Here is a 27,367-nt window from a genome sequence, read left to right as displayed (position 1 = left end):
CTGATGACATGATATTATACATAAAAAATCCTAAAGATGCTACCACAAAACTACTAGAACTAATCAGTGAATTTGGTAAGGTTGCAAGATACAAAATTAATGCACAGAAATCTCTGGCATTCCTATACACCAACAACGAAAAATCAGAAAGAGAAATTAAGGAAACAATCCCATTTACCACTGCAACAAAAAGAATAAAATACCTAGGAATAAACCTGACTAAGGAAGCAAAAGACTTGTACTCAGAAAACTATAAAACACTGATGAAAGAAATCAAAGATGACATAAACAGATGGAGAAATATACCACGTTCTTGAATTGGAAAAATCAATATTGTGAAAACGACTATACTACTCAAAGCAATCTACAGATTCAATGCAATCCCTATCAAACTACCAATGGCATTCTTCACAGAATTAGAACAAAAAATCTTACAATTCATATGGAAACACAAAATACCCCAAATAGGCAAAGCAATCTAGAGAAAGAAAAACGGAGTTGGAGGAATCAGGCTCCCTGACTTCAAACTATACCACAAAGCTACAGTAATCAAGACAGTATGGCACTGGCACAAAAACAGAAATATAGATCAATGGTACAGGATAGAAAGCCCAGAGATAAACCCATGCACATATGGGCACCTAATTTACTCCAAAGGAGGCAAGAACATACAATGGAGAAAAGACAGCCTCTTCAATAAGTGGTGCTGGGACAACTGGACAGCTACATGTAAAAGAATGAAATTAGAACACCCCCTAACACCATACACAAAAATAAACTACAAATGGATTAAAGAATTAAATGTAAGATCAGACACTATAAAACTTTTAGAGGAAAAACACTCTTTGACATAAACCACAGTAAGATCTTTTTGACCCACCTCCTAGAGTAACAGAAATAAAAACAAAAATAAGCAAATGGGACTTAATTAAACTTAAAAGCTTTTGCACAGCAAAGGAAACCATAAACAAGACAAAAAGACAACCCACAGAGTGGGAGAAAATATTTGCAAATGAAACAACAGACAAAGGATTAATCTCTAAAATATACAAACAGTTCATGGAGCTCAGTATCAAAAAAACAAACAATCCAGTTAAAAAATGGGCAGAAGACCTAAGCAGACATTTCACAAATGAAGACATACAGTCTTCATTTGGCCAAGAGGCACATGAAAAGATGCTCAACATCACTAATTATTAGAGAAATGCAAATCAAAACTGCAATGAGGTATCACCTCACGCTGGTCAGAATGGCCATTATCAAAAAAGCTAGAAACAATAAATGCTGGAAAGGGTGTGGTGTAAAGCGAATCCTCCTGCACTGTTGGTGGGAATGTGAATTGATACAGCCACTATGGAAAACAGTATGGAGTCTCCTTAAAAAACTAAAACTAGAACTACCAGATGACCCGGCAATCCCACTACTGGGCATATACCCTGAGAAAACCATAATTCAAAAAGAGACATGCACCACAATGTTCATTGCAGCACTATTTACAATAGCCACGACGTGGAACCAACCTAAATGTCCATCGACAGATGAATGGATAAAGCAGATGTGGCACATATATACAATGGAATATTACTCAGCCATAAAAAGAAACGAAATTGAGTTATTTGTAATGAGGTGGATGGACCTAGAGTCTGTATTTTACTACAGAGTGAAGTAAGTCAGAAAGAGAAAAACAAATACTGTATGCTAACACATATATATGGAATCTAAAAAAAAAAAAAATGGTACTGTTGAACCTAGGGGCAGGGCAGGAATAAAGAGGTAGGCATAGAGAATGGACTTGAGGACACAGGGTGGGAGGAGGAAGCTGGGGTGAAGTGGGAGTGGTGTGGACATGTGTACACTACCAGATGTGGGGAGGTTGGCTGGTAGGAGGGAGCAGCAAGGCATGGGGGGATGGGCTCAGTGTTTTGCGATGGCCTGGAGGGGTGGGAGGGGGAGGATGCAGGGAGGCTCGGGACGGAGGGGGGCGTGGGGACAAGTGTGTACATGTGGCTGATTCGCTCTGTTGTGCAATGGGGACCGGCACAGTATTGTGGAGCAATTGTGCTTCAATAAAGATCTATTAAAAGAAAAGAGATGAATCAACCCCAATTTTACACAATCTCTTCCAAAAAATAGGAGAGAATACCTCCTAAAAAATTTATTAGGCCATTATCCTGAAACCAAAATCAGACAGAGACAATACAAAAAAAGAAAACTACTAAATATTATCATAAATATAGATGCAAAAATCCCCCATAAAATATTAGTAAATCACCTCCCAACAAAGAAAAGTCCAGGACTACATGACTTCATTGATAAATTCTACCACATGTTTAGAAAATAACTAACACCAATACTCTTCAAATGTTTCCCCTAAATTAAAGAGATAGGAACATTTCTAAACTCATTCTATGAGGCCAGCATAACCCTGACACTACAGTCAGACAAAGACACTACAAGAAAAGAAAACTAGAGATCAATATCCCTGATGAATATGGAAGTAAAAATCATAACAAGATACTAGCTAACAGAATTCAATAACACATTAAGAGGATTATACACCATGATCAAGTGGGGTTTATTCCTAGAATGCAAGGATGGTTCAACATATAAAATTCAATCAATGTAATACATCTTGTCAACAGAATGACTGTGGGGAAATGACAGTATCATCTCAACTGATGCTGAAAAAGCATTTAACAAAATTCAACAACCTTTCATTGTAAAAGCACTCAACAAACTAGGAATAGAAGGAAGTTACCTCAACATAATATTTGTAATAGCCCCAAACTGGAAACAACCCAAATATCCTTCAACGAGTGAATGGTTAAATCAACTGTGGTACATCTATACAATGGAATACTACTCAGCAACAAAAAGAAACAAACTACTGATGTATGCAATAACTCAGATGGCCCTTCAGGGCATTATGCTGTGTGAAAAAAAAATCCCAAAAGACCACACACTGAATGATTCCACTTATATAACCCTCTTGAAATGACAAAATTATAGACATGGAAAATTAGTGGTTGCCAAGGGTTAGGAAGAGTAGGGAGTGGTGGGGAGGTAGCAAGTGACTCTAAAGCATAAGTGAGATCTTTGTGGTGATGGAATAATTCTGTATCTTCATTTCAGTGATGATTATACAAATCTACAGGTGTGATAAAATGGCATCAAACTATACATAAACATTGTACCAGTGTCAATTTTCTTGTTTTGATATTGTACCATAATTACATAAGAAGCCATGGGGAGAAACGGGAGGAAAGGTACATGGGACCTCTCTTGTACTATCTTTGCAACTTTCTGTGACTCTATAATTATTTCAAAATAAAGCACACACATGCACAGTCACACAAAGCCCTTGGAAGCATGGCAGGTATTACTCTGATGGAGGAAGAGTTGACATCATAGTAATGCAAACATCCTCACCAGAAGTGGCCACGTCTTCCACTTAAGACCTTCTCTTCTCTTGAAATATCATTCGTCATCCATCCTCCTTCTACCCTCCTGGCACGTCACTTCAGCAGCCCCAATCTTCTCCCATACTGCTAGTTCCTTTCCCTCCTTCCTTGGCTGGTTCTAGGGTAAACTTCACTTCCACCTGTCCCCTCCAACAACTCCCTCACATCTCCTCCTTGGGCTGCCAATCGTATGCCACCTCTGTGCCCCCACCCCAGGGCAACCAATCAGAGGTAGCCATCCTCTACCATCCACACACCACATTCCCGCGTGTGACTCAAATTGGACCAATCAGAGTCCTTGCCGGGGGTTGCCATGTGACTGCTGCAGTTATGGGCTCAGAGTGATGCATTCTCGGCCGCATACCTCTGGGGGCACCACTGACAATGTGTTCTACAAAACATTACACTCAGAGGGAATCTAAGCCTGAGTCCCAGAAGAAGCAGCTGTGAGAAAGAAGGACTTACCAAAATGACAAGTCTAAAAAACAAAAGTCAAGTCTACACCAGGCAAGGCAAGAAGGGCTTTTCTGGGCGCCAGCAAGCCAGGAAGGAGGGGACTGTAGCCAAGTAGGTAGGCCCTGCCCAGGCACATCTGCTTCCCAGACCACCTACGTTCACTCCCAGGGAGCCTGATGCCCTCACGTGGGCCAGCAATCCGGCCACATGGCTACCGCCAGCCAAGGAACCCCTACCGTGCCTGCGACAGCCCCCAGGGCAGGCCCAGCTGCTTCCAAGGGCGGTGTCACAGTGCCACACTCCCATGGAAGTCTTTGTGGGCTCACCTGTCACTCGTCTGCTGTACCGAATGGGGTATCAATTGGAGGGAACCTAAGTCCTAGACACCAGGGCTTGGGGGATCGAGGGGAGGCATTCTCCTTACGGGAAGGCCAAGGTTGCTGGGCCTGGAATAAGTGTGTCCTGGGAGGCCACAGTCCCTGGGGGTGGGTGAGGCCAGTGGAGGCCAAACCTTGGGGCAGACCAGTCTGGTGAAAGGGACGTGGGGCGGGAGATGAGGAACTGAAGCCGAGTCCCGGCCTGCTGCTGCTTCGCCATCACCGCCTCCACGCCACGATCAGTGCTCTAGAGCCTCTGTGAGGAACGAGCCCGGCTGGCTCAGCCTGAGGACTCGGCAAGTCAGGTTCGTTTTTCCTTTAGCCCCCAACCCAGACACACGCAGTCCTCCTCCCTCTCTCTCTTTCCCCACCAAGGCCCATCAGAGCTGACGAGGCTGACTCTGGCAGAGGGCTGTCTCTGCTTTCACCTGGTCACCTCACTCTGCTGGCCCTGAGGCCCTGCTTTCCCCTGCCTTGTTCCTGGCTCCCAGCCCCCGACCACCCCAGGCAGCCAGGCCCAACCAAGGCCAGGCTGTTTTGGAAAAGTGTTGGGAGGCGGCAGAATGTGCGGTCTGTGAGTTCCCTCCAAACTGGCGCCCCAGCCCCTGGACAAACAGTGGCCGTGTCGGTCTGTCCACAGCGGCCTGTGTTCTCCTTCCAGGCCAGGAGATCCCGAGGGCAGGCAGCCGTGTGGGGGACGTCACCGACCCGCTGGGCCTACGGGGGAGAGGCAAGGACAGACTGGTGATGACAAGCCAGCCCCCGCCCGGCTGGGCCCTCCCACCCCGTGGCAGGGCGGTCAGACCAAGGGCAGCCCAAGGACCACGCTTCCTTCACCTCTGCTGCCACCAGGACATTCCACTGGGAGAAGTGGAATTTACACTCTGAAAAACTACTACCTTCCATTGGCACATTTCCCAGTGGAAGCTGGGGGTGTCCGTTGCTGCTTCTCGCTGACCCTGCAGACCTCCGTTGGAGGGATCCCCCTTGGTGGAGCATGTGCTGTGCAGGCCAGGTGGCCCCCGTTCTGGCCCAGGACCAGCCTCTGCTTCCGTGTGACTGTGCGAAGGTCCCTGCTATGCTGAGACTCTGTTTCATCTGATGCAAAACAGGAGATCATCTTGCTCTCCCCTCCCCAGGGCGGAGATTAAGGCTCGGGGAGCGGAGACCTGCGCTGGGGAGGGTCAGGTGAGACAGAAAGATGGCACAGGGAAAAGGACAGGTTGAGCAGACCACCCGGTGGCGCTGTTCAGGAGATGGTGGTGATGCCCCTCTGGGTGCCAGGCTCTTTGAGAGAGGCCCTGTGTCCTGGGGTGTGTCTGGGTCGAGGCTGGGTCTGACAGTGTATCACAAAGAAACACTGGAGCCACGAAATGGGCTTTTTCAGGCTGGCTCAGTGGGGGCTTGGGGAGGGGACCGGGTAAGACAGGGGCTGGGGCTGGCCTGGGCATTGTGAGGCCTTCCGCTGGCCAGGGCCGGACCCCCCAGTTCCTGGTGCAGCTCCAGGAGCCACGGCTCTGCCACTCACTGCCCTCCTTCCCCACCCTGGGTTCTGGGGACCGCCCTGGACGTTCCTTGTCTGGCAGTGGACAACGCCCTTCGCTGGGTCACCTATGGGCTTCCGGGACAGTCAGGCGGCAGAGCAGCTTTTCACAGAGTGTGAGAATGGGCAAAGAGGACATGGTTTCCGTCGTCAAGTGGGCTCGGGGAGCCCTGCAAACTCTGAGCTCTACACTGTTCAGTCCCTCAGCACGCCCAACCCCAGGCTCAAGGTCCTGAGCAGTCCCGCAGTGAAGGAATCTGCCCGACGCTGTTTAAGCCCTTCCCCAGACTGATTCGATCCCAGAATCCATTTGCTCCTGCAGCACCCACGAAACAGGCTCTGAGAAGTGCCTCACGGCGCATGAGGCCGGGAGTCGGGAGAACTGGATTCTGCTCTCGTGGCGCACGTGTGCCACGTGGCTGTGGACATCCGTGTCCTCACTCGTGTGAACAAGATGGACTCTGCAGTGCTCTGGTTGCCACGTCCAGGACCGAGACACCTGGCCCAGCCAGGCCCGGCCACATGGCCAGGGACGCGGCCCCCAGCTGCCCCCATGCTGCAACAGGTCTCTGGGGACAGTGGCCCTCCAGGTCCATCCTCCCCTCCCCAGGGAACCTACCGCTCACAGGATACAGTCGCGGGACCTCTGTGTGCTTTCATGCAGGGAATGGGGGCTGGCCCCTCAGGGCAAACACTGCGGGGAAGAACTTCCTGCCTGACAGGTGGGACTGGGTGTTGTTGAAGGGAAGGTGGGTGGACGGGAGGACCCTTTCAGGGAGCTGGGAAGGCAGAGACCAGACAGCCAAACGAGGGTGAGTCCTCAAGGTTTATTATAGAAGCCTATAAAAGAGCCACATTGAGTATTTCCAAAATCACAAAATGCACAACTTTTTTTAATATGCAACATGGAATATTATATACAGATTAAAACCACGACAGCAAAAACACTCACACGGCACCAGTTTCATATCAAAACAAAACACACAAGTGCTTTTTCAATATTAAAACAACTGTGATAAAAACATATTAACATTTTGAACCATGTTTACAATAGAGGAAAAACTTCATATTTTACTAAATAACAAATATTTAACAGCAAAACCTTTATACTAAATATCTATTTTGAATTATAACAAAAATAGTACTTATAATAGTTTATAAAGACAGACACAAAATTATAACATTTATGAAAAAACAAGTTTTGTGTATAAAATTATATTATAGCGATCTGGGCAGGGTCAGGATGGTGACCAGAACACAAATGCCAACGCCCAACATTGAAAGTGCTTCAATCTGCAAGCCCATGGCGGGAAGAGTTTTGTGGGGTTTTGTCTTTTTCATGTCAAGTTACAATAGTAGGAATGGTTAAGTGAGAACACATCACCCATCTGATGCTACCTCTATGAAACCTACACGCTAGCACACAGACACGGATGGATGTAAAGAGGAGACATGGGTGAGTCTCAACATTGGAACCCTCCTGTCAGCCAGTCAAGAGCTTTCTTCAGTTCCCTTCTTATTGCCTTTGAGACCCAGCGGGGCAAATGATCCTTCTTCCCTCCGTCACAGGGATCCCCACGGCCTTGCCTTCTCTGCCCCTCCCAGGCAGGTCACCCAAACCAAAGGCCACTGAGGTCTCCCGCAGCCTTCCAGCTCCCTGCCCCTCGCCGGGGCCAGGCCTGGCAGGCTTCCTGTCTGGAGCTGCACTTACTGCAATCCTCGATATTTAGTCAAAGACATTTGGTTCAGGGCAAGCTGGGTCAGCTGAGAGGAGCGTGAACCTTCCAGACACCTGGCTTTTTTGTAGGTAACAGATTCTGGTGCACCATGCAGCTGTTTTCAAGCTTTGATGAGCCTTTACACATTTTTGCCTGTTTTTCAGAATGGGGCGGTGGGGTGGGGGAGATTGAGAGATATTACTCATTTTATTAATGTCAACTTTTGCCAATAACGTCTGTGCCGCACTTGCCTTTTAACAGTGAAAAGGTAGGAACCAAATGAAAGACTTGAGAAGGGGGGTGACGGAACAGTCCGCAGGCACGAGCCACTCCTGTAAAGCCCGCCACAAGGCAGGTGTGCATGGGGGCGGGAGCCGGGGGCCGCCGCCTGCCCACTGAACACCACTGGGGGTGCCACGGAGCTGCTCACACGGGCCACTGCTACGGAGAGGCAACCGGGGAATCCACGTCCCGCATTCTTCTTCTGTGTGTTTTTGATTTTCTCCTAAAGCGGATTCACCGCTTTTATAACATCAAAAGCCAACAGAGAAACACGAAAAGCAAAGAAAAACTTGAAAACAGACACAATCACTTAGAGACTCACCAAAGGCCCCAAACCATCCCCGGGAGGCATCCCTAATTGCCAACACTCAAGATGCCAGTGGCAGGAGCTGCTCTTCTTTCATCCCCTGACCAGCCGGCTTTCAACCAAATCACTTCTGACGAATCACACGTACCCTCCTCAGCTCTCGCTGCAGCGCCCTCCTCAGCTGCCTCAAGACCAAGCAGAGGGCCTGAGTCGGCTCTGAGGAAGGGCTGCGTCTGCACTCACCTCCCCTTGCTTTCACCTGGTCCCCGCACCCCTGAGCTGGGCTAAGCAGACAGTGGCATAGAGGGGGGAGGGACTTCAAGGACACCTTTCCAAGGGCAAAGGGCAAAGGGTGAGGGTTGAGGGAGGGGCGACGGAGGCCCTGGCTCCCCGTCAGAAGAAAGAACCCGTATCCTTCCCTATACTCACTAGGCAGAGTGGGGGGCAGTGGGGTGAAGAGTGACCGAGTGGGACACGGCAGCGGCCTTCAAATCCCCGGTGATCAAGGTTTCTGACAGAGCGAGGAGGGAGGCGGTGGGCCGTTTCCCCATCCCCACCAGGGGACAAAGGCAGAGGTGCTGGATTTCACCTCGGGAGTGAGGCTCTGAGGTTGAACCCACAGAAGGTCTGGCGCCTGGGGGAGCTGCTCGACCCTAGGCCGGCGGGGGGCGGGGGGGGGTGGCTGGGTCACTTGCAGAAGTCCTGCCGGGGACAGCTGGGATGGAGGCCAGGGGACGGAGGAGATACTTGTTCCAGTCCCAGTGACACCAAAATTCGGTTATATTAGTGAATAAATATGGGGGTGGGGGGAAGGCCATCCATGAGCCGAGGGCCTTGGGTGTATGTGTAACAGGGAGCAGGGCAGGCTCCAGACCGCCTGGCAGAAAGGTGCGGGTGTCAGTGCACGTGCCCAGGGCCACCAGGGAGGATGCTGGGAGGACAGGGCCTGGGGCTCCTTTGCCCTAAGATCAGAAGAGAGAAAAAGTAGCAGCAATAGGTAATTTCAAATGTCCAAAACGGCAAGGGGTGGGCCTCCAGGCTGGTTACAGCCTGGCCCCGCCCTGCCAAGGGGGACTGGTGTTCTATTACCCAGGATGCTGTTCCCCGCGGGCACTGGTGGCCACACCGGGAGGGGCACTCGTCCCATCTGAGCCGAGGCAGGAGGGGAGGGGGTGCTGAAGAGAGGGCCAGAGGGGGCACCTCTTTTCCTCCCTCCCCCCACGTCAACCCCCTGACCTCACACGAAAAGAGTCCGAAAGAAAAGGGAGGGGAGAGACCAGTTCAGAACATCACTAGCAAAGGCTGCAGCACAGCCGACATCTAACACTGTGATGGGCATGCGGGGCGGGGGGCCAGGCCCTTTCCCGGGGGAGCTAAGCTGTTGGGGACTGGAGAGACTAGAGAGAAGCAGGGGCCAGGGGGAGCGCCCGACCCCAGAGAGCCCTTTTGACTTGGGGCAGGTTTGCCAGGGAGGGGAAGAGGGGCGGGCAAGGCCTGGGGGGCCCTTCCTCTTCCCCGGGCTCCAGCCCCCTCCCACACACAGGTTTCTACCCTTCCGTCGCCTCCCGCCCCGAGGCCTGGCGCCCTAGACCGTGGCGCTCAGCATGGCCTCCGTCTCTGGCAGGATCTTGTTCTGGTTGGAGTCCAGGCCAAAGAACTTGACACTGAGGCCATCCACAGGGTGCAGGACGGGGACCAAGGTGATGCGGGGGAAGGTCCGGGTGGCCAGCTCGAAGCGGCTCGTGCTGGCTAGCTCCACCGCCAGCACCTTCAGGAACAGCTTGGCCAGGTGCTTGCCCAGGCAGGTCCGGACACCGCCACCGAAAGGGAGGTAATGGAAGCGGCCATCCTTGTCCTCGCTCCGCGCCTGACCGAAGCGATCAGGGTCGAAGACGTTCACGTCCTTGAACACGGGCGCCGTGTCATGTGTGTCCCGGATGCTGTACATGACACTCCAGCCTTTGGGGATCTGAAAACCCTGGAGGCAAGGCGGGGGCAGGGGTGGGATGCAGTGGTGAGAACCAAAGGAGGTCTGAGAGGACCCAGGACCTTCTGCCTGCCAGCCCCCACCCAGAGGCTCCTGGAGGCACCCCACTGTGGTCCCCGGGGGGCCTGGCCAGCCTCCCCTTTTGGCATGTCAGTCCATCTACTTATAGATGTCCCCATGCAGCTTCACAGCACACCCAGCTGGGCTGCATCTGACCCAGCATCTGGGGCAAGGTCCCTGCTGGGTCCCTCCCGTCAGCCTGAAAGCTCCCCGAAAGCGAGCACCGTCTCCCCATGAGGCTGAGGCACCCCACAGGGAGCTGGTCTTTCCCGTCGGCCAACCCCCCACGCCACAGCCCACGGGCCCAGCCTCACGTCGAGCTCGAAGGTCTGCAGCACAGTGCGGTAGCCCCCGGAGACGGGCGTGAACAGGCGCATGACCTCCTTGATGACGCAGTCCAGGTAGTGCAGCCCACTGAGCGTGCTGAGGCGCAGCGTGCCCTCGCAGGGGCAGCCGCCGCTGTGCAGGATGCCCTGGGCCCGCAGCTCCTCCCGCAGCTTCTCCAGCACGGCCGGATGCTTCAGCAGCTGCATGATGAGCGAGGTGCTGGCGCTGGCGGTGGTGGCGTAGGCGGCGAAGATGAGCTCCAGCGTCCCGTCCTGCAGAAGCAAAGAAGCACCGCTTGCAACCTGGGTTCGGCCTGGTGGCCCCAGCCTGAGGGCAGCCCCTCTCTGCCGGTGTCCCCCCAGGCCCCAGGGTTATCTAGCTGGGCCCTGCTGCTTCCTCTGAGCCTCACGTTGCTGAGCCATTTGGGCCACGATGGACAGAGGTCACGGGTCCAGTCCCCTGGCTGGGCAGAAGCACGAGCCTAAAAGTCCCTTGGGGAAGGGCTGCTTCTCACTCACTGCCGAATTCCAGGGCCGGCCTCAGCAGCCCTAATGAGTGCAGCGAGCTCACAGCAGAAAGAGAGCAAATTCCAAGGAGCGGGCACTGTGCGGGCGAGTGGGGGTGAGGTGCAGGGTCTCAACCTGGGCCTCCAGACTGGCAGCCCCAGCTGCTTCCTCCCTCCGCAGGAGGACATCTGGTAGGTGGTCAAGAGAGCTGAGGGGTTGGGAAAGCAGTCTGGGGTCATACCCACGAGGACCTGGGATGGAACTGCAGTGAGAAGGCTGAGGGAAGGTGGTCCCCAGAAGACTTAGAGCCCCTCCAGGGTCCTCTGGGGAGCAGTGGCCCCACAGAAAGGCCCCACCAAGTTATCTTGTTCCAAGCCCTGCATTTTACAAATGCTGAGCCCAGAGAGGGGAGTGAAAGAACAGGTCCTTTACTTGCCATGCCACCACCTACAAGTTACAAAACTTCTTATGAAATGGGAAAGTCTTTGGGGCTCCTTCCTGGCTCATGAGGAAAAAAAAACTGGAGCTAGAATACAGGGAAGCAGAGACAGTAGGGACAGAGCAGTCGGCAGTGAAGTGTCCACAGGCACCCGGCAAGCACGTGAGTGGCAGAGTCTAGACGAGGACGAACTAATGCTCCCTCCTCAGATGGAACACCCACCCTAAGAAAGGGCAGGCAGGAAGCCCTTCCTGGAGCCCAGTGTGGACAGTCTTGGGGCCAGCAGCCCAACTGGGCATCGCCAGTGCCAGGCAGGCTGGGAGAGTGTCAAGTGCCACCCACTTGAAAAGGCTGCTCTTCCCCAAGGGCTGAGGCTGCCCTCCTGCAAGTGGCTTCTCCTTCTGGGCCCGCATTCCCCTAGGTGACCTCCTAGGGCTACTGTGACCACGAAATGCACTGAAAGTGAACACTGGGGTGGGGGGCTGGCTGAGGAGAGTGAGGGGGTCAACGACGCTGCGGACGCCGTGTCTGTTCAGGGTTACTAAGAACCAGTTTTCGGTATCTTTTCCAACATGGTAGATGGGACTGTGGGTGGGATGGAGACAGTGGGGCCCAGTGAGGACCACTCACCACCAGGACTGGGTGCAGAGCAAGCCATGGGGAGGGCAGGGGCGGCCCCGTCCGTGTGGGCGCTCCCACCCTGAGCAGCCCCAGCATGGAGCGCAGGCGCTTGTGCTGCCTGAGGCGGGCGGGGAGGGGCGCCCCACCTTCAGTTCCTGCATGGTCATCTCCTCCCCGTGCTCCTTGCTGCTCTCGATGAGGATGTCCAGTGCATCTGAGTAGTCCTTGCCCTGCGTGCACTGCAGCTTCTCCCGGATCGCCTTTTCCAGGCCCTTCTGTAGGGTCTGTCGTGCCTGAATGCCCTGAGGCGGGGAGGAGGCCATCTGGTTACCCAAGGGGAAGGGCAGGGTCCCTGAGGGCCTCCTCCCAAGGCCGAGCAGGGCAGGGTGGGGACTCTTCTGAGAGTTCCCATCTAAGCAGCAGTGGCCCTGGGTGAAGGCTCCCGCTGAAACCTCCCCTCTGTCTGTGTGACCGGTGACCATCTTAGCAGTCAGCTGCCCCTCCCTCAGGGTGGCCTCACGGATGCCCGTCTCCTCTCCTCCCAGGCCCTGGGTGCTCACCCGCCGGTAGCCACTAAAGGGCAAGTCGACAGGCAGGGAGAAGACGTTCTCCACGAACTGCTGGTAGACCTCGAAGAGGTGGCCGAGGTCCTCCTCGGGGATGCTGAAGCCCAGCAGCACTCGGATGGCCATGCGGAAGGTGAGCTTCTGCGCCTCCTGGTACACGTTGATGGCCTCGGGGTGGCTGCTCCAGGCGCGCAGTGTGTCCTGGATCACCAGCTGGATCTTGGGCAGGTAGCTCTCCAGGGCCTCGTGGCTGAAGATCTTGGAGAAGACCTGGAAGGCAGAGGGTCAGATGGACTCTGGCCGGCCCGCTCGGCCCAGCTGAAGCACCGTTCCCACGACCGTGATCAGGGAACACTCCAGGTCCTTACCCTGACCAAGCCCAAGCCTTGCCGTCTCCAGACACAGTCCCTCTGCTGGCTCCTCTACTCTGAACCCCCCTCCTACTGCCCACGTCGTGGAGCGGAGGCAGGGGAAGGACGGGATTAAAACACAGTTCACAGAGTCGGGACATTCAACATCACTCACAGGGTGACCTGAGCTGGCATTCCTTTCTGAAACCCCAGAAAACCATGTGCTCCAAATAATGGCAAAGCCCGGGGACTGGGCAGTCCAGCTGCCAACAGGTCTGCAGGCCATGTGGCCATACCAGAGTGGGGGGCAACACAAGAGGGCGCTGGGCAGGGCTGGAGGGGAGGCTGCCCCTCCACTGCAGGGGCCATTCCCGAATGCCCAGGCCACGGGGCAGACGTGCCCAGGAGGAACAGAACACAGGTGAATGGACTGGACAAGGAAGAGGTGGAAAGCAGTAAGTGGCTCCTTTACTCCACTGATGGGAGAGCAAGAGAGTCCAAGGCTAGACTGCAAGCAGGACTTCCTGAGACCCAAGACTGCTCTCACTCCCTGGGAAATACCTACTGGGCAGAGATCGTAGGGGGTTTGTTAACTGTGCCATCCAAATGTCTTCAGTGTGGCCGGGTCTGGAGGCACGGGGATTGGGGCAAGACTTCCCACCTCAAAAGATCAGAAAGCCAAACAGAAGGCCTTTTAATTTCCCACATCTTCCCGGTCCATTTTAAGTAGCCAGTGAGTCCCTGTTTCCACCTCCCTTGCTTGCAGTCCTCCTGATTCCTGAGCAAGTTCCTCAGCCTCCCTGCCCCCTCCTCACCCAAATGCCCCTGCGCATAGTTTCACGCTGCTGCCCGGGGTGTACGGCACAGGGTAAGATGTTAGTTTATTTACTGTTGGCCGGTGGGTCACACGGGCAACCAACAATGTCTAGCCCCGACCCCCAGAGTCCAGAGCAGAAGGGGGTGCCCCCACCGGGGCCAAGGGAAAGTTCACCGGGGAAGGCGAGGGGGGGGGGGCCGGCAGCACAGAGGAAGGAGACAAGTACTCCTCTAGCCGCACCCCATCAACCCCACGCAAACCACACACACGCGCCCACCCTCCCCTCCTGCCCCCAAACACAACCACCGCACAAACTGTAAATGTGAGAATTTCCCCTGCAGTCAGCTCAAGGAGGAAAAGGTAACATTTTCCTGGCCTCAGCCCTGCATGGCTAATGGGAGGGCTGGTTTGCAGAAATAACAGTGCTGGCCCTTCAGTGGCCCAGCCAGGCGTTCACAATAGCACTTTCATTCCGAAATTCCCGGTGGGCAGAGGGAGGGAGAGAAGGAGGCCGGTGAGGGGCAGAAAAGCCAGCACTGTCTGGGGCTGCTCCTGCTGCTAAGGGACAGCTGAAATGTAGAAGGATGAGGGGAGGTGGCCAGGGGCAGCCCAGGCCTGGCCAGGTCACTCACACCTTGCTCAGCTGTGAGGGCCTGGGGAGTTTCCAGGGCCACCTCCCGCCAGGGTGCTCTCTGCCTCAGCCCCGCCCCCCTGGACCCTGGTGTCCTTAGGATGCCAGGTTCCACTCTTGGTCTAGGAGTTTTACGGGCAGGAGTGGGGCCCTGCCCCAGAGCCCATCACTGGCCTGCTAGGGGCCCTTATGAAACAGCAAAGAGCCCACAGAAGGAGCAGTAAGTGCTCCGTGGGAGCCAAGCAGGCTCCTGAGGGATGCAGGATGATAACTGTGGCTGCCAGGTGTCGGTGGGGAGGCTGGAGGTAGGGCAGGCAGGGGCAGAGGGGCCACGTCTGGCCAGAGCCAGCCAACCTAGGGCAGAGCCAAGGGCACTGCCCTGGAGGGAACGTAGCAGGGGCTGGCCAGGGCCCCCAGCACACAGGACACCTGGGCCCAAAGGTGGGCATGTGGAGGGGGAATCAAGCAGAGGCCCATGCTGACCAGGACCAGCCAAAGTCAAAGCCAGCCAGGCTCCCAAGATGCAGTGGGTGGTGGGAAAAGGCAGGCTGGGCACCCAGAAACCTGAGTTTTATTCCCAGATCATCCACCAGCTTACTGTGGGATCATGGCCACGTCACCTTGCGGCCTCATGGTTTCCTCATCTGTAAATTGGTAAGGTTGAACCAGGGGATCTCTGTGGTCCCTTTCAATGCACAGATCACACGAACACCAGTATCCGTGTGTCCCTAAGTAGACGCTATCCCCTCAGAGAAGCCCAGAATCCGGCACGGCATCCGTCACCTGGTGTAAGTGCCTGCCAGGCCCCCACTCACACACCTCGTATGGGCTACGGTGGCTCAGGAAGGGCCATCCCAAGGTTACCAAAGGGGGAGCTCTGAGGGACCCCACTGCACCCCGAGGAGTGGCCAGACAGGACCCAGGGACAAGCCTTGCCCCGTCTGTCCCAAAGGTTACATTCCCTGCGCCCTCTAGCGATGGCCGGCTGAATCGCTCCTTCTCCAGCCTTGGGGGCCACGGAGAGCAGGAAGGACCCAAGGGGACCTGGGACTGGGCAGAGCGACTCCAAGGGCAGGGGGTCCACACCTGACCTCTAGGTGGGAAGGGGCCCTGAGCAAGGTCAGGAGCTGAAATGACCGCAGGAAGCCTGCACCTGCAGGCCCCCCGGGGTGGGGCTTCTGAAAGAATTTCAGCCACGACCAGGGCTCTTATCTTGACCCAGAAAGGAGTCTAACTGGATGCTCTGGGGTCCCTTTCCTCCTGGCTGTCCCATGATTCTCCTCAGAGGCCCCCAGAGGTGGAGAAACTACCCAGATGAGAAGCCGAGCAAAGGCAGATTGCGGGTACTCCAGGCTCAAGGGGCTTTGCTTGGTGGTCACCAAGTCCATGCCCCTGCCTCCCGCCCAGCTGTTCCACAGGCATCAGAGCCTCCCAGGTGCCGGGAAACTCCAGGGCCTCATCCCTGGGACCGTGCCCAGGGTTAACAACGTGGGCACTTCCCAAAGCCAGGGCAGCCCAGAAACCACCGCCCACCACAAAGGCCAGGAGGAGGTGGAGGTGCTGCCCAGGGCACAGGAAGGCCTGGGCGCGTGGGGGCGATCAGGGTCTGGACTTGGGCACAGGGGAAGGCACCGGCGGAGCAGCTCATCGTGAAGAGGGGAAGGGTTCCCAGCGGCCCCAGAGCCCACGGCCTGACCGCAGTTGCAGCAGGAGCCAGGGCTGCTTTGTTTCCCTCTGGGGCTTCCCTTGGAATTCCCACAAGTGAGCCAAGAATGCTGGACAAAGGTCACCGGGAACCAGCCTGGCTCGGGCAGAGCCCTGCACAGGGAGAAGCAGGTATGGACATCCCATCAGGGTTGGCACTGGGAAGAGCAGGGCGGAAGTGCACGGGAGACCTGGGAACTCCAGGCACATACCCCGAGCAGGACGGGCTCTGGCCTTGAAGGATGTGCTTGGAAGCCCTCCCCCAACCTCTATGGGTTTTCCCAACAATGCAGTTGGCCCAAGAGCCCACATCCTGGGTTCTCGCTCTCCCTGTAATAAAAGCTGAATCCATACCCAGGGTCGGGGGAACCACCAGGGGGCTTGTCAAGGCTCAAATTCCGTATAATTGTTCATACAAATGTCTCCCCCACACCCCCAGGCCTCCCTCCCCACTCCTGCCTCTTAGCCAGCGCCCCTGGGAGGGGAGTCGCTCACTGGAGCCCCATGACCCTGCACGCGGACCTGCTCAGCCCGATAACCTCCCCTTCTCAACTGGCGGCTGTGGAGGGATGGAGAGAAGGATGGGCAGCCTCAGAAGCAGGAAGAGCCAGAGAGGGGACCCACTCCCCGGTCCAGTGACTCAGACTGGGAGGAATGGAGGCAGCTGCCCGGGAGGGTGGGGGCCTAGGCAGGCCACCCCGCCAAGCCACCAGGGCCGCGGCCTGCAGAGTGGAAAGAATAACAGAGGGCGGGCAGCCGAGGCAGCTGTCCGAACGGCGCAGGGGTGAGGCCAAGGTGCGTACTTTATGCTCAAGTAGGGGGAGGACAAGAAGGGACGTCATCCCTCAGCCGCCTGGCATTTCCACTGGACCTCCACTCCACCCTGGCTGCCTCCCGAGCCAGTCCCCACTCAGCCCCTCTGACTGGGAGCGGCTGGCCAGATCCCCCAGCCTGGGTATGCCCCTTCTGGGTCCCCAGCATCTGTGGGCAGAGTATCTGTCCCCGACTCGAGTCCAGCTCTGACTGTCCACATTGTGGGTGAGGGGAGAGAGCAGCACTTGGCACATACCTGCTGGGCTCTGAGTTCTGTCCAGACCCTCCTATCCCTCCTCCAACCATAGAAAAAACCCCTGAGAAAGCTGAGGCCCAAAGAAGGAAGGGCTTTCCCAAGGTCACAGTCTGGGGCACAACTGGCCACACTCACCAGGGCCCTTGAACACCCTGCCTCCCACCAATCCAAACCCCGCTGAGCCACCCTCTACCAGTCCTGGGGGCTCTTGATGTATCTAAGAGCTAGAAGGGGCCGCTCCTCTAGGGCCCAAATCTATTCTGAGGGTAAGGCCAGCTGTTTCGGCTACTCTCTCAGCTCCTGGAGGCACACCCGCCCTGCCCTTCAGCCCCAGGAACCTGGAACAGATATAACTGGCTTAGAGGGGTCAGGGCCAGAGCAGACCCCAGCCAAGCCTCCCCACTTCCCGCCAAGGCCACAACTGTCTCCCAAGGCTGGGAGAGCGAGCATCGCAGCATCACAGCCTTGGACCCCACCCTGCCCTGGGAAAAGGACGCGGAGGGGGGTGAAAGGGAGGGCCCACACCACTCACCCCTGCCTGACACAAGGGCACGCAGAGGGAGGAGCCCACTCCCAGGCGCCCTGGTGGCTGGCCGTGGGCACCCTCCCCCGCTGACCTTCAGAGACATCCGCTCCTGCCACCTGCCCCCTCAGCAGCCCCTGGTGCTACAGTAATTTTTGGTGAAGGACCTCCGCTGGCAGCACAAAGTCTCCGTGCCTCTGCCAGGGGGTGGGGACAGAGCTCCCAGTAGCAGGGCTGCCTGGCCACGCCACCGCCTTCCCATCCCACACAGGTGGAAACTTCTGCCCTGAGCTGAGCCTGGCAGACATGACTTTGAAGCCAGAGGCTGTGCAGTGGTTCAAAGGCCACCTGGAGCCAGTCTGAGCCGGCCTCCCCCAGGACCCCACGACCATGGGCCCTCTTGGCTCTGCCCTCCTGCTGAGGTACCTCCTGGCCTCTCCATCCCGACATAAACCCAAGCCTACAGAGGATTTCGGAGGCGAGTGCGGTAACCCTGAGCCTGAGCTCCTCCCCGAGCCAGGACGGGGCCCAAAGGCCAAGTCAGTGAGGCTCGGTGGGTGGGCAGGCCAGGCTTCTTAATTCCTATCCCCAAAACGTCTGGAGCTGTTCCCCCACCTCAGCCACGGGCACAGAAGTCCCTGAAGCCAGGGGTCAGGGGAGGAGGGGCAAGAAGACCACTCCTAGGGTCTCTCCAGTCCAGAGTTCCAAAGCCAAGTTCATCCTTGGGATGCACTCCAAGTTCTCTGACAGAATCTCAAGGCCACTGCCTGAAATGCCCTGCAGATGCTGGCCCTTTGGTGCACAGAGGCCTAGCCCTATCTCCAGAGGAAAAGAGGAAATGTCTGCTCCTGGTGTGTGGGGTTGGGCACTGGACGCTTCCAGAACTACCCATGACAACCACCCCCCTTCTCTGGTAACCCTCCCGCCCCATCTTCCCTATCAGACTCCATCCACCCTTCCAGGGCAATTCCCAGCTTCTTTGCATACAAAGAGAGATGCAGTCCCTCCCCCATGAACCAGAGACCTCCTGGCCCCAGGTAGGGAAGGGGTAACAAAGGACGAGGGACAGAATCTGAGGTCGCAGCTATAGGGACACAGGCCTGGCTTCCAGAGAGGATTCTGTTAGATTGGGCAAGGTATTCTGGACGTTCTCCCTGGCAACCCTACCCCTCCCTCTTGGCCCTAGACCACCAGGGCAGCCTGGACAAACACCTGGAGTGCAGTGATGGCTGTGAGGAACCCCTTTCCCAGCACACCTGGTCAGACCTCCAGAGAAGGGGTGGGGTAGCAGCCCCAGTGGAAATAGTGACGGTCCTAGCTCCCCGCCAGCAGGGCCTCAGTACACCTGGCCCCCACTTCCTGCGAGTACATCCTAACCAGGCTGGGCCTGGCCCAGCAGCCCGCTCTCCAGCCAGGTCCCTGCTTGCAGCGTGGGCTGGCTAAGACAGTGTGAGTGGCACAGGGCAGTCCCCACCCTGGCCAAGTTGGGTGCACTGGGCATTGGGTCCAGCAGACTGGCCATTCTCTCCAGGACCAACCTGTGTGCCTCTGAGTACTCTCTTCTCATCCCTCCAGCTAGATTCTACTTCTTAAGGGCAAGGACCAAGTTTCCAGCTTCTATGCTTGTATCTAATCTAAGGCCTGCTACTTAACTCAGTAAACTGAAGTTTATGGAACATCGATTAGAGATTTGGCGGGGGAAGGATGCTTTCATCTGCCCATTTAACACAGGACCCACACACATGCCACATAGCGAGCACACAACTAGCACACAGAAACCCTGCTTTGGGTTCCCAAGCCTCTGTCAGGATGAGCTGGTTTCTGGCTGCTCCCTTACCCGCAAGGTGCTAGAGGACAAGGGTGCCTGAAAGAGAGAGACTATCTATGCCTCATCTGTGGTCCTCCTTTCTAGCCCCACCCAGGTCCCAGCCCCTCACCCTGTCCCTCACTCCAGCTTCCTCCGCTGTGTATTCCTCCAGCAGCATTCATCTGCGCCCCCCTCCTTCTTCCCAAATGGACAATGTAAGCCAAAACCTTGGAGCTTTCCAGGAGGGCCCTCCCCACCTGGAGGCCCAAAGCCAAGTCAGGCAGAGGGTGCAGGGAACTGCAGGGCAACAGCCTCTCCCCAAAGCCCTCTGCACCCCCAGGTCCTGACCAAGCCTTCTTCCCCCCAGCACTCCCTCCCCGCCTCCACCCTGACCCTCGGCTTCTGGCAGCCCAGGTGGGCAGGGCTGAGGAGGGCTCTACTTGCTGGCTTAGAAACAACTCTTCCCTTGGATGCCCGTGTTGCAGGCCCTGCCCTGCCTTTGCTTCCTCTCCCGACCTGGTTCGAGTCCCTCAATCTCTCCAAGCCTCAGGCTCCTCTTCTGTGAGAAAGGGACAGTAATTGCTTTCTTGTCAAAGTCTTTATAAAGATAAAATGGGGAAGCAGCCACATTCTTTGGAGCTGGGTTTCTGAGGCTCAGGCTCTCTCCTAACTCTTTGAAATACGCTTTTGGTGGAGTCACAAAGACTAAGAAAAAAAGGAGTGTTCGGCATATTTGAAGAGCCCCCATTCTTGAGCCTACGGGCCCCCTCCCAGCCACTCCCAAGAACCCTCCCATCTGCCCCCGGGCTCTGTTAGCTGCTTCCTGCTCTAGTGAAGCAGATGGGAAGACCACTTCAAGAGCCCCTTTCCCAGCCCCTGAAATACGTGCTTTAGCGGGGAGGGCGGGGTGGTGTACGTGCTGACCTGTCCCCTCTGATTTTTCCTCCTTTTATCTGTTACGGAGAACTACTCTTCGCAGGCAGTTCGGAAGACGACAGATTCTACAGGATGAACTCCTCTGTTCACACACAGACGTCCGGAGGAGGGGTCTGCCCCACCATGGCCCTCTCCTGTCTCCCAGGCTCTGCCACTTTTCCCGGAGATCAGAGGCTGTCTCTCCCTTTCCTTTAGGTTTCAAACCGGGTGAGTCCTCTGACCCAATGGAAAAAGTGAAGGGAGGGGAGGTCGTGCAGCGCTGCCCCTCCCCACCCCCGCACCCCAGTCGCGGCCGCTTTAAGCCGGCGGGCCGGCGCCCCGCCCGCCGGCGGCTCAGCTTTCGGGTTACTGCAGTTCAAACAGCACGTGCCGCCCGCGCTCTGAGCCGCAGCGGCGGCGCTGCCCTGGGAGGGGGCGGGGAGGCTTGCCCCTTGCGCGCTGGCTCGCCTCCTCCGCGCCTCTTCCAGGCGCTCGGGAAATCCACAGGATAAACACCCACTTTCTCTTCCTCTTTATGGGAGGGGGTAGGTGCGCTTTGATCCCCCGCCGCGCCTCGGCTCGTCGAAGTTCTCCCACCCCTCGCCCTTCCCCCTCTGTCCAGACGGGTGCGCGCAGTGGCCCAAATTTCACCTCACCCCTCCCAGGCAAGGCCCAGCAACCGCTGCCCACGAGGTGCCCCCAGCCCCCGCGCCTGCCCGCGTCGCCCTTAAGCAACCTGTGGCCGGGAAGCTAGGTGTGATTTTAGAACGATCCGTTAACAGTCCTCGGAATTCCAGGGGACGAAAAGGAGGAGCGCTGGCCACCGTCCGCCCTCTCTTTTTTCCAGGTTTGTGGAACACGACGATGACAGGCGTTGGACGCCCCTGTCGCCGCATGTTCAAGTTGTCCAAACCAACCCCCAGTTAGCCGCCCGTTGGGCCTGGTAGTGCGCACGGCTTGGTGTCTTACCAAGAGGGCAGACCCCAAGAGGCCTGTACAGGCCCTGGATCTGGGATCGCAGCGGTCTAGGCAGGGAGCTTCGGGATCCTCCCACATGGTGTGCAAATGGGGGCGCGGACTCTGGTAGGGACGTCCCCGAGTCTCCGAGAACTCCTTACCCCGAGGGAGGTGCACGAGAGAAGAGGATCAGAGCACGGCTGCGGGGCTCTTGGCCTAGAGTTCTTACCTTGCGCTTGTTGCGGTGGATATCGCCGATGGAGTTGGCCACCGTGTTCGGGCCCAGCAGCATGCGTGTGCTACGTGGCCACTCGGTGCTCACGAGGTGGTGCTCGCCCATGAGGATCTTGCGTACATTCTCCGCGCCCGTCACGCGGATCAGCGGCCGCCCGAGCAAGTGCGTCTTGAACACGTTGCCATACTTCTCCCTCCGCGACGACTGGAAGCCAGAACCCTGCGGGTGCCACGCAAAAACTTTCTCAGGGCCCACATCTCCAGATGGGACACCTGGGAGGCCCAGCCTCGAGGGCCCGCGGGGGAAGGGCGGAGGATCCCACCCGGGGCACCAGTCCCCTACCCCCCCCACACACACACGCATGCACGCACGTAGGTTTTATTTTTCACAGCATGCATAAGAACTGGGGCCTAGAGGATAATCAATAAAGGAAGGGGGCGAGAGGCCCAGGGCAACCCCCCGGGAGGTTGTTTTTTAGTAATGACTTGCGGGAGGGAAAAGATATCCTGGACTGCGGGACCAGAAGCTAGAACCTCCGCCTCCCCCTTCCCCCGCCTCGCGCTCGGGAGACTCTCGGAATAAATATTTCCAGGCTCCCGGCCACGGGCTGGCGATACCCCGCGGGGTGGCCGCAGGCCAAAGATTATTTATAGCGGCGAGCGGTCGGTGCCCGGAGGCAATCACTACAGATGGGGGTTGGGGTTTCCTCCGTTCGCTGATGTGGGCCACGAAGGGACACGGCGGCCCTCTGAGGGCTCCGCAGGGTAGAGTCATGGGCCGGGAGCCGCGATTTTCCTAATGCAATATGCCCTGGAAATAACTGAGGAGGACTTTTCGTCGTCGCCCTGGAGTTTGGGACGCGAGAGCAGAGGAAGGCGCTTCCCGAGGGGCGGGGTAGGGCTGGGCGGGGCCGCCGTCTCAGGTAACCGGATCCCCGGTGGCGGCAGCGCGAGCAGAGCGGAGCCAGGCCCCGGCCCCGGCCCGGCACTCGGAGGAGCTGGCTGTGTCGGCCCCACGCGGGTACAGGAAACAGAGGGGACCTCCGAAGGGCGGGAGCAGGGGCGTCCCGCTCACCTTTGACGAAGTAGCTCGCCACCCCACCCTGCATTAACCCTTCTCCGGCCAGGGCAACAGCCGGTGAGAAGGGGAGGGGCGCCACCTGTCAGGCCGTCCCGCCTGCCCGCCTGCAGACGTGCGGATGCCGGCTCCAGACCTGTGGGGTCATGCACTCCCCGAAGGGACACTCCGCTTCCTCTTTTCCCGGGTTGGTCCCCCTCCTCACTTTCCCTTCTTCCACGGAAAAGCATTCGCCAGTTAGATGTGTACACACCCCAGCCCTGCCGAAAAGTGACTCTGCAGAACCCGGAGCCCTAATCACTTTTCCACGTGTGCCTCCGGCCCGGGCGCGCGACAGGGAACGAGCTCGGAGCGCCCGCGCCTCCAGGAGGGGGCCTGGGTCGCGGGGGACACCGCCCCACTCCCAGGTTGGCGGGTCGGGGAGAACTCCCGCCACCCTGCCGCGGTTCTAGACGGCGTCTACCCCTTTAAGAGAAATCAAGGCGAGGGTGGAGGTGCGACAAAAGGGGGCAGAGAGCGGGGTTCCCTCCCTCGGTCTGCTGTACCGGTCTCTCTCACTACGTCTGACTCTCCTCTCCTGCGTTTCCTGTTTTTCTTTTCTTTCGACACAAAAGTTGGGTTGTGAATTTTCCGAGGTCGCCGCCGCCTTTCTCCCGCGGCACCCCCTCCCCCGCCTCTGATCTGCCTAACTATAATTAAAGTGCGTTTTTTGTGGCATTAATAAAGAGTTATTTGTCCGCCGTTTCCACGGTCTTCACAAAGAGGACTTTCATAGGGGCGGCCGCTCGAGCCGCGAGTCCAATTTATACAAAAATGTTGTATTTTTAGCCCTGGGCTCTGTTTAGATGGCGCACGGTGGAAACGGAGAGCCCTTGGAGGTCCCCCCGTAAAATCTGATAAATGACTCCGAAAAAATAAAGCTGGGATTCAGAGGGCTCCCATTAACCCCTTCAGTGCTTATCTACACGCATCTCCCATTTCCTTCTCACCTCAGAGTCAAGGGCCCCGGGGGCGAACGGATTGGGTGGCGTAGGCCTGCTTCCCCCTCCCCATCTTACGTGCGGGTCGGACGCGGAGCCCCAGAGGCCCTTGTGGGATTCGGAGAAACGGTCAGGGGACGTTGGTGGCGGGGGTGGGGTGGGGGCGGTGAGGAAGGGGGGGCGGTGACAGACCGCGAATTCTGCAAATTGGCTCTAATACGGCGGGGGCCGACGCCCCTGTGAATATATTTTATTTCCTAAATTCTCGGCCAAAAGCCTAGACCACCGCTGCAGTTAACCCTTTAAGTGTGTTGGCACGGGAGAGGCTCTGGGGATTTCTTTACGGCAGCGGGGCGGGGGGAGGTCCCATTGGTTGAAGTGAACCCCACCTTGTTGCACGAACAGGCCCCCAAAGAGATGGGCTGATACCGGGACTTGGGAAAACCGCAGGGCAGAGGAACCTCGCGTGCCCCTCCCGCCCCAGCTCTGCTGTCAATTGGCGCGGGGCGGGGCTCCGCAGGGTGTATGTGTGTGTGCACGCGGATTACACGCGTCTGTTAATTTCAAGCCAAGCTTTCGCACTTCTAAACTCACAGGTCTCTGCGTTCACCTCCCGCCTCCGCTTTCCCGGGCCGAGGCTGTCTGCTTCAGTACAGCCTACCTTCTGCTAACTCCTAACAGCATCTGCCGGACAAACACGCGTACACACGCCCACACAACACACCTTCCGCGGTTAACCCAGAGGACCCCCCCTCCCCAAAGAAAAACCTGCTGTGTATCGAATTGCAAAAGCGATTATCTAGCACTTGAGGATGTTAATTCCAGGTTAATCTCCCCATTACCTACCTGGGTCCGGTCCCCGACGCGCCCACCCCCATTATCACCAGCAGTGCGGGTTGTGTGGCGTCTCACAACAAACACAAACGCACTCTATGGGTCTCACACACACCTCTCCCAAGTTACTCTCCCCTGCTAAACTGTCCCCGCCCAGTAAGTAAATAGACCCTTTTCTCCGAAAGCCGAGAAACCTCGGGTCTCAGGCTTCTCATTTTCCTTGGGTTACCTCCTTCCTCCCCCACCACAAAACACACACACTTTCTCAGACCGTAGAACGGGGCTATAGTACCTGGCGTGGCCGGTGACGCGGCGGGAACACAGCCCGGGTCTTAAAGGGGCAATCCTGGCTGCCACTGGCCCACTCTTTCTTTCCCTGACTCAGTTTTCGAGTCCCAGTGACACCGCCAAAGCCCGGGAAGTCGACGGTGACTGGGGCCTGGAGCGCGAAGGGGAGGCGAAAGCGGCTCACGACTGGATGCCCCCTCCGGCTCGCGCTACGCGGGGAGCCCCCAGGACGCTCGATGCACCCCTGTTGAGTCGCCCGCGACTGGAAAAAGTCGGTCTTGGGAGCCCTCTCGGATTCGGGAACCTCTCTTACCAGCCCCTTGAACCTGCGCGCCCGGCGCCAGCGGGCTCGGAACCACTCCGCAGGCGGGCAGGGGAAGCCCGGGCGGCTCAGGCAGAGAGGAGGGAAGGGGCGGGGCGGGGACCCGTGCCTTCAGGCTCCCGGCGCCCCCTGGCCGGCCCGCGGCTCCATCCGCCTGGTGCTCGCCGCTAGCGGACCCTGGAGAGCAACGGAGCTAGAGCGCCCTTACCTGTAGCAGCCAGTGGCCGGTCTCTCCGATGAGCGGGAAGCCCATGGAGCCCTTAGGGATGGGCAGCTTGCAGCTTTTGTCGCGGGTGGCAGCCCAGCGCAGCTGCCACAGCTGCTGCGACACGGCCAGCAGCAGCGTCACCGACACCAGGCACGCGGCGAGGGTGGCCAGCGCCGACACCAGCTCCAAGCCTTCAAAGAGCATGTTGGCGGCCGCTCGGGGGATTGGCTGTGCTGGCCGCGGCGGGGGAGGGGAGGGCCAGACGAGAAGGGACGGGAGCGGCGGGGGAGGGGAGGCTGCCGCCGGGGGTCCTGGCACCTCCGGCCGAAACAGAAAAGGAGCAAGGAGCCAAGGGAAGGGAAGTGGAGGCTGCGAAGGGAGCGGAGACAGTGGGGGGAAATCGCCTAAAAGAAGAGAGAGAGGAGACACGAGGCGACTCGGAGTGTAACTTTGTTTGTTTGTTTGTTTGTTTGTTCCCTTATAGCGGACTTAGGGGCTGCTGGAGGGGTGATGAGACGAAGCCGTGAATCAAGCTGGTGGATTAGCTCTCCCCGCAACCATCACACTCGGAAAACTTTGGAAAACTTTGTCCAGCGGGAGCCTCTCTCGTAAGCCCCTTCCCCTGCTCGGGGGTGGGGGGGAGAGGTGGGGACAGAACTAGCGGAGAGAAAGTGCGATCGATTTGTCAAAAGTTTTCCCCTCCAATTCCTAGGTTAAAAAAAAAAGGAAAAAATCCTGAATCCCCAAATTCCAACGAACCCAGAAACTTTGGGTGCGAGAGGGAAGGCTCCCCGGCTGAGGCGAATGGAGAGGCCAAGCTCAGCGCCCCTGGGCTGCCCTGGGCGGCGCGCCGGAGCCCCAGAGCCGCCGCTGCACCCCCGAGGCGGGCGCGGCGGGCGAGGCGGCGCGGCGGGCGCGGGTGCGGAGCCGACGGACCGCGGCCCGGACGGGACGCAGCCGGCGACAGAGCCCCGGGCGGGCGCTGGGGCGGCGGCGGCGGCGGCGGCTGGCGGGAGGGGTGAGGCGGGGTGGGGTTGGGGGAGGAGGTGAAAACCCGAGCTGGGCTATTGTATCAATTAAGAAAAGGCAGTCCGTCCCGGGACGCAGTCTCTCGGCTCAGGAGTTGCTGCTGGGAGAAGAAAGGGGGGTGGGGGGGTGGGGGGAGAAAGGAAGGCAAAAGGAATGAAAGAAGGGAAAAAGCAGGAGGCAGGATTTCAGGGCTGATGGTTTTAAAAGCTTCTCTCAATGTGAATTTGTGCCTCTGAGAGCCAGGCGATGCGTGTGTTTATATAGAGCCGGGAGGCTGCGCCGTGGGCGCTCCGCCAGCACCCCCCACTCCCACCCCCACCCCCACCTCCGCCGCGCTCTCGAAGCCGGAGGCGTGGTGAGAGGCCGGCGGCCGGAGCGTGTGAGCGCCCGCCGGCCTCCAGCCCCGCCCAGGCCGCCCGCAGCCCGCAGCCCGCCGCCCGCCCCGGACCCACTTGTAGCCGCCGCAGGATCAAACTCAGTTCACCTCTCGCCTCCTCTTCCTTCTCGCCGGCGTCTCGCTGAGCCCGGCACCTACAGACGGACGAGATGAGACACACACACATACACACACACACACACACACACACACACACACACACACACACACACACACACACACACACACACACACACACACACACACACACACACACAGTGTGCGCTCGCACGGTGCCCGCTTGGCTGCTAGGCTACTTCCCTCCCTCTTTTCCTGCCTGTCGGGCCCCGGCCCCCTTCCCGCATCCCAGGCAGTCCCGCGTGGGCCGCCGCCCCAGCAGCTGAGGTCTCAGGCGGACTGCCCCTCGACTGAGAGGCGCCAAAGGCCCCTAAACCTGTGCTTAGGGTCTCCAGCTCCTATCCCGCGGGACCCCGCTGGCTCCTATCTCCCGGAACCCCTCAATCCTCTCATTTGCCACTCCCAATCTCTCCTAGCCGGGGGGTCCTCCATCCCGGATCTGGACATCCTCAAACCT

The 27,367-nt window shown here is 57.5% G+C and overlaps 1 protein-coding gene across 2 annotated transcripts; it reads right to left on the bottom strand.

Annotated features, from left to right (window-relative positions):
• Positions 1-6,650: 6,650 nt before the first annotated feature.
• LOC132531854 (cytochrome P450 26B1) lies at positions 6,651-26,230 on the bottom strand. Of its 2 annotated transcripts, none has more exons than XM_060169980.1 (6): positions 25,368-26,230; positions 21,653-21,877; positions 12,645-12,920; positions 12,231-12,386; positions 10,506-10,790; positions 6,651-10,122 (listed from the first exon to the last, which is right to left on the bottom strand). In XM_060169980.1, the coding sequence occupies exons 1-6, from the start codon at positions 25,569-25,571 to the stop codon at positions 9,730-9,732; spliced, it is 1,539 nt and encodes a 512-aa protein (XP_060025963.1). In that variant the 5' UTR covers positions 25,572-26,230; the 3' UTR covers positions 6,651-9,729. The 2 variants fall into 2 exon arrangements, with proteins under 2 accessions (XP_060025963.1, XP_060025964.1); XM_060169981.1 differs by lacking the exon at positions 25,368-26,230 and adding an exon at positions 24,842-25,173.
• Positions 26,231-27,367: the final 1,137 nt, after the last annotated feature.

Source organism: Lagenorhynchus albirostris, chromosome 13 (assembly GCF_949774975.1).
Source record: "Lagenorhynchus albirostris chromosome 13, mLagAlb1.1, whole genome shotgun sequence".
NCBI lineage: Eukaryota > Metazoa > Chordata > Mammalia > Artiodactyla > Delphinidae > Lagenorhynchus > Lagenorhynchus albirostris.
The sequence above is the reverse complement of the archived record's forward strand: the minus strand, read 5'-3'. Positions and strand labels throughout refer to the sequence as shown.

Excerpts from the sequence above, each read along its gene's own strand:
- LOC132531854 (XM_060169980.1), bottom strand. The coding sequence starts at position 25,571 with ATGCTCTTTGAAGGCTTGGAGCTGGTGTCGGCGCTGGCCACCCTCGCC. Across the intron at positions 21,878-25,367 it reads CCGGCCACTGGCTGCTACAG|GGTTCTGGCTTCCAGTCGTC; the intron begins GTAAGGGCGCTC and ends TGGCACCCGCAG. Across the intron at positions 12,921-21,652 it reads TCCACCGCAACAAGCGCAAG|GTCTTCTCCAAGATCTTCAG; the intron begins GTAAGAACTCTA and ends TCTGCCTTCCAG.